The sequence below is a fragment of the Vipera berus genome, assembly GCF_964194415.1.
Source record: "Vipera berus genome assembly, chromosome: 9".
Lineage (NCBI taxonomy): Eukaryota > Metazoa > Chordata > Lepidosauria > Squamata > Viperidae > Vipera > Vipera berus.
In genome coordinates, this window is record NC_138212.1 from 1,336,579 (window position 1) to 1,346,056 (window position 9,478).

General features: G+C 50.8%; 1 protein-coding gene across 2 annotated transcripts; it reads right to left on the reverse strand.

Annotated features, from left to right (window-relative positions):
* Positions 1-1,281: 1,281 nt before the first annotated feature.
* THAP8 (THAP domain containing 8) lies at positions 1,282-9,114 on the reverse strand. 2 transcript variants are annotated; one of them, XM_081334875.1, is made up of 4 exons: positions 8,998-9,114; positions 7,285-7,477; positions 3,696-4,739; positions 1,282-2,904 (listed from the first exon to the last, which is right to left on the reverse strand). In XM_081334875.1, the coding sequence occupies exons 1-4, from the start codon at positions 9,078-9,080 to the stop codon at positions 2,758-2,760; spliced, it is 1,467 nt and encodes a 488-aa protein (XP_081191001.1). In that variant the 5' UTR covers positions 9,081-9,114; the 3' UTR covers positions 1,282-2,757. The 2 variants fall into 2 exon arrangements, with proteins under 2 accessions (XP_081191001.1, XP_081191002.1); XM_081334876.1 differs by lacking the exon at positions 8,998-9,114 and adding an exon at positions 8,106-8,960.
* Positions 9,115-9,478: the final 364 nt, after the last annotated feature.

Below are 9,478 nucleotides of genomic sequence, written 5' to 3' on the forward strand. Positions count from 1 at the left end.
GGTTGCCTAAGGTGGGACTAGAACTCTGTCCCCTGGTGATTAGCCCAAAGCCACTCGGCTGGCTTTCAGGGCTAAGGCACACTAGAACTCACCGTCTCCTGGTGATTGGCCAGCCCCTTCACGACACAACACCAAGACAACTTTTCCCCCCGGAATTTTCCAGAAGAAACACTGCACGACAGTGGTCTGTTGGAAGGCAGCTAAGCAAAGAACCATCCACTGGGCCCGTATAAATGATCTCAAAAACCTCAGCCAATTGAAAATTCCAGGAATGCAAACCACATTGGGATATCAATAGTCTGGAGGAACCTGGTTTCCTCGCCAACTGCACAGAAGAATTGCCATCTCCTTCTGGGAAGATAAATCTCATCCCGCCTAATTTTATTTGCCATAACTCACTCTGCCTGGCTGCCTTCCAGCCTGAAAAATCTCCATTTTTTTCCCCTCCTAGACCTGCTTCGCTCTGCAACTTTTCCAGCTTTTAACTTCACTCGTGGTGGGTTGGGGAGTGAGGGGTAAGCAGATATATGCAAAATATAACCAAGTGTGATCACACCATAGATTTATGTAAGGGATGAAGTAAAGCATTGTAATTTGCTTTTGGTTCCTTGGCTAGTCAGCCTAATGTGGAATTGGCTGGTTTCCAAACAGTTCCACGCTGGGACAGCATCATAACCCATTATCCACTTCATTATCTTTCTCAACTTCAGCAACTTTAAGAGGCGTGGACTTCAACTCCCAGAAATCCCCAGTGAGCACAGCAGTTGGAGCCCACATCTCTTTCACGTTTACTGGCATACTGGTTGGGGAATTCTGGGAGTTGAAGTCCACTTATCTTAAAGCATGCTGGTAAACTCGAAGACAGAATTTTGGGGAATTCTGGAAGCTGAAGTGCACCTATCTTAAAAATTCATTAGAATGCTAGCTGGGGAATCCTGGAAGCTGAAGTCCACTCATCTTCCACTTCAGTAACTTGCTGGCTGGAGAATTCTGGGAATTGAAGTCCATACATCTTTCAGTTCCTAGAATGCTGGCTGGGGAATCCTGGCAGCTGAAGTCCACACTTCTTTAACTAGAGAAGCACTGACCCACTTGAAGGTGTGTATGATGGGGAACCATAGATCCAGCCAGGGCTTCCACGGGGCAAGTTTTAAAAAATCAAGATGAGGACCTGGGTCACACGATTGCCGTGTAAACTTTGGAAAGACCGTAGACACGCCCGGATCCAAAGTCATGGATTCCCTCCTCCTGATGTAATCAAAGCCAAGCAAAATATTTTCTGATAGATTCCCTTTATTCGTTTGTTTAAATTACCTGTATAAACACACAGCACATGCAAAAAGATCATCCCTGCTCAATTCTCTCAAGATTTACCCTGGCCTTCCCCAACTGGTGACCTCCAGGTGGGGTGGACTACAACCCCCAGAGTTCCTTTGGCTATCTTGGCTGGGAAAATTAGGCCCAACAGATCTGAAAGCCACCAGACTGGGGAACATGGGTGTGCATTTGTAAAATCTTTAATAAAATCTTTCTTCCAATGCTTGGGTTAATCACAGAAGCCAGTGTATTTTATTTTATTTTTTAAAATGAAGATTTAACCAATGAAAGGATCTACGATCAAAACTCACTCGGGATCTTATTTGGCAGCTAGTCGGGAAGACATTTTGGCCTTCAGGACAATTACAGGAATTGGCCACAAGGAAAAGCAGAAAAGTCTAAACACTCTTCGAATTGGCAATGACACGTTGTTCTTAATCTTGTCTGTTGAAAATTTCATATTCAGCTTGGTGGTTTCTCCAGATGCTTTTGAGCTACAGTTCACAGTAAAACCCCACCTTGTATTGCTGAGGGATTCTGAGACTTACTCTAAAGCAAGTTAAGAGTGCCAGGTTGAAGAAGGCGGGCACGGACAAATCCAGCTGGTTTCGTGGCTGCAAAACACACGTACGTTTCCAATTTCATGGGGCCTATTGCCAATCGTTGTCGTGTGTCAATCTTTTCCACACTTCCCTTTTCAGCTGTTCGTGGCCCCTTAAAAGAGTTTCTCCTCTCTCCTTACCGTGTTTCCTACACTCACTTCCTGCCCCCCCAGCTTCATTCATTCAGCCCCTTAATAATAATCATAATAACCCATAGATTGTAAGCTCTGCATAAAAGGCTCAGTTGGGATCAGCAGCCCAGAATCATCTTTCCCGTCTAGTTCGAATCAGTGTGGAAATCCGGAGAGGACAGCAGCCCCTCCAGGAAGAAAATAACCTTGCAGACGCCGAATCTGAAGCCTTCAAAATAAAGCACCAACAGACAGAACATTCTCAGCATCCGAAAATGGATAGGAGGCTTGTTGCCCACTGAGACGAAGCTGGCTGGTCTGGTAACGTTGGCAAGAATTACAAGCAGGGGAGGAGGAACAGTGGTTAAGTCTTCCCCTTTGCACTACAATTCCCATCACCCTGGGCCACAGCCACGCCAGCCAGGGAGAATGCAAATTAGCAGCCTCGGAGGCCCGAGAAGGATTAGGGCTGAAAGTTCAGTATATATAACGATCTCAAGTACCTCCAGAGAGAAACCAGAAGATAAGGTGCTGAAGCGATAAGGCCACTGAGAAGCTGCCCGCTCAGCAGAGGCTCTGCTTAGCGGGGCCAGGGTTCCCGGGGGGGGGCAAACTCTGGGTACCCCCCCGGGGAGGACTGAGGGGGCAACCAGGTGCAGAAAGGCCTGTTCTCGGCTGCCCCCCACCCCCCCACCTTCAGTCCCGGCTCACTGCTCTTTCAACTGCAGGATGGTCTCGCTGCCTTCGCTGTGGAGCTGAGGCAGGGCGTAGAGCAAGGCTTGGTCTCTCTCCTGGCAGATGATGGCCACTGCGCTGCCGCTCTCTGGCACGAAGGTGCTGGACTGCAGGCAGGCCTGGGGAGGGAAGGGCAGAGAAGGGGTTAAGGATACCTGGGCAGCCTTTGGACAGTCGGACAGCCTTCTGGCACCATCGGCTGTGTCCAGATGGGGCTGGAACGGTCGTGTCACCCACGGCGAGACCGTTTGAAGTCCAGGTGGTCCTTGACTTGCAACAGTTCATTTCGTGACCGTTCTAAGTCACAAGGGCACTGAAAATAGTCACTTAGGACTGTTTTTCACACTTGTGACCATTGCAGCATTCCTGTGGTCACGTGATCAAAATTCAGACTCTTGGCAACTGGTTCACACTTACGACGGTCGTAGTGTCCTTAACGAATGTGGCTCACTGTGCCCCAAGGTCGTCCTGGAGTTATGAGGGTAATGGAGCCGGCTCTTCACGGTCTTACCTTGCGGTACTTCCACTGCTGAGCGAGACACTCGCTAAGTGACTTTTGGCCCCATTTTACCACCTTCCTTGTCACCATTGCTAAGTGAATCACTGCAGTTGTTAAATGAGTCACATGGTTAAGCGAACCTGGCTTCCCCCTATTGACTTTGCTTGTCAGAAGGTCGCAAGACAGGATCACGTGATTCCTGGGACACTGCGACCGTCGTAAATAGGAGTCGGTGGCCAAGCGTCCGAATTCTTATCACATGACCCTGGGGATGCTGCAATGGTCTTAAGTGTGAAACATGGTCATAGGTTACCTTTTTCAGTGCTGTTGTAACTTCGAACGGTCACTAAGCAAGCCATTGGAAGTCGAGGACTGCCTGTAATGTGCAGGAGGAAGCACCCGGCCACTCACCATCTCCAGGAGCTTCAGTTTCTCCTCCGACACCAAGTTCTCCTTCCAGAGCTGCTCCACCATGCTCTTCATGGCCTCCAGCTTGGCGCAGTGCCGCCGGTGCCTCTGCTGCAGCACCTTCACCTTCTTCTGCAGCCCCATCACCACCTCCACCAGCTCCGCCGTCGTCCCCTCGTTCCGGTGGTAGCCGTGCTCCTCCAGCTGCTCCTCCGAAGACTCGGCAGAGCTCCCCTCGTCCAGCTTCAGCTCCTCGCCCTCCGGGAGGGCCTGGTTGGAGACAATGGGCAGGGTGGAGACGATGGGCAGGCTGAGGGCCGAGGACAAGACCGTCTCGGGGGGTGTCAGCCCGGAAGAGGCCGCGGCGGCCACGGGAGCGGTGGGGATGGTCTCAAAATAGGCCACCATCTCGGTGGCGGTGGACCCCTGCAAGGGGCTCAGGGTGGGGACGGCCACGGAGGGGCCACCCTCCAGGAACGGCTCAATGGAGACGTTCTCGATCACCAGGGCCCCCTGCTCGGCCACCGCTGCCGGCTCGGCCATCACGGCCTGGAGCGAGGGATGGTCGCCTGCTGCCACCACTTCGCAGGGAAAGGCCACTTCGGCGCACAGTTGCCCAGCCAGCCCGAGGGAAGAGGTCGGCAGGGCTCCCAGGGAGGCAGGGGGCAGGGAGGCCACAAAGTCCACCACCTGCTGCTCCAGGGGCTCCTGCAAAGCTTGGCCTGCCACGGCTGGCGTGGGGGAAGCCACCGCCAAGGTGACGGCTTTGAGGGGCTCCACAATTTGGACCAGAGGAAGCAGGTTCACCGCTCCGACCAGGGGCCCAGAGAGGGTCTGGAAGTCCAAGTTGGGCGCCGAAGACTGGGTCTCCATGTAGACTGGCGTGGAGGCCAAGCTGGGGTCTATAGCTATGGCGAGGGTCTCCACGGTGTTAGGCTCCTGGCAGATTGGGGTTTGGGCAGCTGCGCTGCCCCTCTCTCCATCGCAATCGAGAGCCAGCTTCTTGGCTGTTGAGTTTGACGGCGGTTTGTCAGGATTCTCCCTCTTCTGAAATGAAAACGGCCACCCATCAACGTCTGAATGCAGCCTTCTCCAATTTACCAACAGAGGAGGACATTCGTGGCTTGGGGTTGAAATGAGGGGGTCCTTGGTGCTCTCCGAGCTTGGCTGTTTTCCTGCAAACCTTTCAGGACCCAACTAGGTAACATCTTCAGTGATAGAAGGAAATGGGTTTTGGGGGAGGAGGAGGACTGTGGGGTCCCTGGGTCTCTTTGAGCTTGGAGTTTTTCTCACAGATGTTTCATGACCCAAACATCAATGCTAGAATGGAGGGAAAGAGGGAGGGAGGGGGAGAGAGAGAGAGAGAGAGAGAGAGAGAAGAAGGAGAAGGATTGTGGGGCCTTTGGCGATTTTTGAGGTCAGTGGTTTTCCCGCAGACGTTTCATGACCCAGCTCGGAAACATCATCAGCAACCCGCCCCCCGCTTCTAGCATTGAGGATGTTACCTAGCTTGGGTCATGAAACGTCTGCAAGAGCCTTGGTGGAGCAGTGGGCTAATGCCTCCTTAAGTAACACCAGCTGCCTGCAATTAGTGCAGGTTCGAGTCCCACCAGGCTCAAGGTTGACTCAGCCTTCCATCCTTCCGAGGTAGGTAAAATGAGGACCCAGATTGTTGGGGGCAATTAAGCTGACTTTGTAAAAAATGCCGCTTGGGGGGGGGGCAAAAGCCCTAATAAGCAGGCATATACAGTACATAGAACGAAGGCTATTGCTAAACACATTGATTTGTGCTTCTTAGATTGTAAGCTGCCCTGAGTCTTCGGAGAAGGGCGGGATATAAATGGGATTAAAAAAAAAAAAAGCCACCGAGCTCAGAATGCACCAGGGACCCCCACACTTCTCCAATTTAATCAGTGGAAGAAAGGATTCACTGTGGGCCTCCTTTAACTCCGTTCTTCCTCTTGCGCTAGCGAGGCCAACACTGGGAACCCTGCATCCGCTTCTGGTTGCCACGGTACAGGAAAGATGCTGAAAACCCCAGAAAGAGTCCAGAGAAGAGCGACAAAGAGGACGAGGGGACTGGAGGCTAAATTGTACCGTGAACAGTTGCGGGAACTGGCTACAGGAACCACAACTGAACGCCAAATTTCCATTTTTTGAGTTAGACAGTTGTTACGTGAGTTTTGCCCCATTTTACGACCTTGCTGCAATTGTTCAATGAATCGGTGCAGTTCTTAAGTGAGTCACACGGCAGTTAAGTGAACCTGGCTTCCCCAATAACTTTGCTTGTCAGAAGGTCGCAAAAGGGGATCATGCGGCCCTGCAACACTATGGAGCTGTCGGAAATGTGAGTCAGTGGCCCAGCGTCTGAATTTTGACCACGTGACCCTGTGGATGCTGCGACGGTTGTAAGTTTGAAAAAGTCCCTTTTTTCAGTGCCACTGTAACCTCGGTCACTAAGCAAATCACTGTAAGTTGAGGACTACCTGCATGACCAGCCTACGGAGGAGGAGGAGGAGGAGGAGGAGGATTAGGGGAGACACGATCACCGTCTTCCATTACTTGAAGGGCCGTCGCAGAGAAGAGGGAGTCAGCATAGTTCAAAGCACTTGAGGGCAGGAGAACCCTTTGATTTCTTAATCTCTCAGGTTTGGAAGCTTGCCTGTCTGAGGGCAGATTCCAGGCCTTTTATCCAAACAAGCTCCCGGCCTCACCTAGCACATACCTGTCTCTCAACCTGATTCTCTCCAGGGCTAATTAAACTGCACTTAAAGTCACCTGACAATAGTTGTTTACTCCTGGATCTAAGTCCAACCTGCTACAGGGCCGGAACATTCAGCTGTGGCCACCAGGGCCCTGCTCAGAAATCAAAGCCCTATCAGCACACACACACACAGCAACAAAACCCTGATATTTATCTTTCCCAAGCTGAGATAAACCTGAACTTGTTTACAACCAACTCGGTCTGGGGCCAAATAGTAGCATGAAACAATATTATTCTCTGACACTTAAGTCTCTAGCACACAGTCACTGGAATCGGATTGTGTGAATAGGAACCCCGAGGTTTCAGAATGAGGCACATGGGAATAAATAAATAAAATGCTCTTCCTTTTTAGTCTCTTATTTTGTCTACTTATAAATGTTTTGTATTATGCTTTTACTTTTTATTCTTCTATAGATCACCCAGTTACTGTAACAGTGAGATGGGCAGCACATGAATAAATAATACATAATACAAGCATACATCCCTTGCACTTAGTATATATATTTTATGGGAAGAAGCCAGCACCGGTTTGCTGGTTCTTCTTTTAACACAGGGGTGTCCAAACTTGGTGACTTTAAAACTTTAACTCCTAGAATTCCCCAGCCCGTCATGAAGGACAGAGTTGGAAGGCACCAGAAGGATCACCTAATCCAGTGTTTCTCAATCTAATCAACTTTAAGGCTTGTGAACTTCAACTCCCAGAATTCCCCAGCTGGCTTAACAGAGCTCTAACTTTACAAAGGGAGACTTAAATTGTCTCATTTCCTCCATCCTGCTGTTCTGACAGGACCTTCTCATCCCACGGAGGAAAAGCAACGGGATCCTCACCAGTGGGCTGTCCGATGTCTGGAAGATGGTGGGAACAGCATCGGGCTTCAGGTAGCGAACTCCCCACCGATACTCAAAGCAGGAAGGGGCAAAATGGTCACTGCACAAGTGTTGGTGTTTGGTTGGGACCCACTTTTCTTGGTTCATTTGGGCAAGCCATTGCTGGAGACGCTCAGGACTGTGTAAGGGAAACCTGTAGAGGGAAGGAAAATAATGATCAAGATTAATGATATATAATTAAATATAAACAGAGGCCCTTGAAACAAGGGTGCATTCTACCGTTTGCATTCCTTTCTTCTCTGCCGACACCCTTATCTCTTTTACGGGAACTTCCTTCCATTCTTTGTAAAGCTTCAGATACAAGAGAGGTCGGAAGAAGTAAGGATGGCAGCTACGACGTGCAGTTAAAAGCTCTGCCCATTTTGGAATGCTGTATAACTTGGCCCCATAAAAACATATTGTGGCTTACATCAGAGGAGATAGTATTATTTATTAAATGTATTGTCAAGAATGATGTCACTTTAATAGACTATTAAAATCAATTTTGCTGGAAGGACAAGCCTGCTTCCGCTAGCCTGTCTGGTGTTATCAGAGAAATTCCAAACTCACAACTTATACATGAAGTTGGGTTTCTGGGTTTGTGTTATAGTTAGACCAGGAGTCTTCAAACTTGGCCCTTTTATGACTTGTGGACCTGGCTGAGGAATTCTGGTCGTTGAAGTCCACAAGTCATAAAAGGGCCAAGTTTGAAGACCCCTGAGTTAGACTGTTGCATCTGCCAGACCAAAACCACAGTCTTGAGAAAGTAAGCAAGCACCAACCACTTCTCCTTTTTGCCCAGAGGTCCACGGCGACACATCCATGAAGTCAGCACAAGTTAACATTACTTTTTGAAAATCTGCCAGATAATTTCCCCCATTTCTGAAAACCCCAATGCCAATCCAGGCAACGTACTTTATTTCTTTGTATCCTGCCTTTATTATTTTAAAAAATAACTCAAGTTGGTGAAGGTATCCATCACACCTTCTTCCTCCTATTTTCCCCACTACAACAACCCTGTGAGGTAGGATAAGCTGGTCCAAAGCCACCCAGCCGGCTTTCGTGCCAAAGGCAGAACTAGAATTCACGGTCTCACGTTTCCCAGGCTGGTACCTTAAACACGACATCTATTAATGGGGCTGCTGGGGAGCCCCAGATTCAAGCCCCCCATTCATCCCTAGAGACCCCCTCTCCCCTTCCAGGTGGAGTAAAATGAGCAGGGGGCTCTTGGTTAAAAAAAACCCCTTCCCATAAGAAGCAACAGCCAGACTTCCAAAGATCTGTTCACCCCCTCCCCATTAAAAGCGGCTCTGGGAGCACAAAAAGGCCAACCGCAGGGGTCTCCTGCCCCGCTCCCGGGAAGGGGGTCTCTCTCTCTCCCTCCTGGGGAGGGGGTCTCTTGCCCTCCTCCTCGAGAGAGGGGGTTTCCTGGTCCCCTCTAGGCAATCTCCTCCGAAAGCACAACAAGGGCAGGGCCGAGACGCCCCCTCCCCAGCTGGGTCCATTCCTCCACGCCGCCTGGGAGTTGTAGTCCAGGGAATCTGAGCGGGAGGGAAGCCCCGCCCGGGGGGGGGGTCAGGTCAAGGTGGGGAGGGGGCTTCCTCTCCCCCGAGGCGGGTGGACCCAGGGGCGTCCCAAGCAGACCCCCCCTCTCCTTCCGGCGAGCGCGCTGACTTGTAGAAGCTGAGCCGCCGCTGGTCCCGGCGCGGCTGACCGGCCGAGTTGGAGCATCGCGGCGCCCGGCAGTACTTGGTCATCGTGGCGGCGCCTCCGGAGCCCCGAGTTCGTTTGTTGACGGCTGACGTCACGCTCCACGCCCCCCGCGCGCCGCCACGCCCCCGCACGCTTGCGCCTGCGCACAGCGAGCCCGTGAGGCTTTTGCCCGCCGGGCGGAGGCCGACGGCGCTGGCCATAGAGATAGGAAAAGGGAAGAGGAGCATATATCTATCCAGGGCTTTTTTTTCTCATAGAACGCTCAGAACGAAGTTCCGGCACCTTTTTTGGATGGAACCTTGTAGGGTAGGCGGGTTGTATGACATGTGTGAGTTCCGGCACCTTTTTCTTTTACAAAAGAAGCACTGTATCTATCTATCTATTAGATAGATAGATAGATAAGATGGATGAACTTAATGGAACAACTGGGAATTAATGGAGT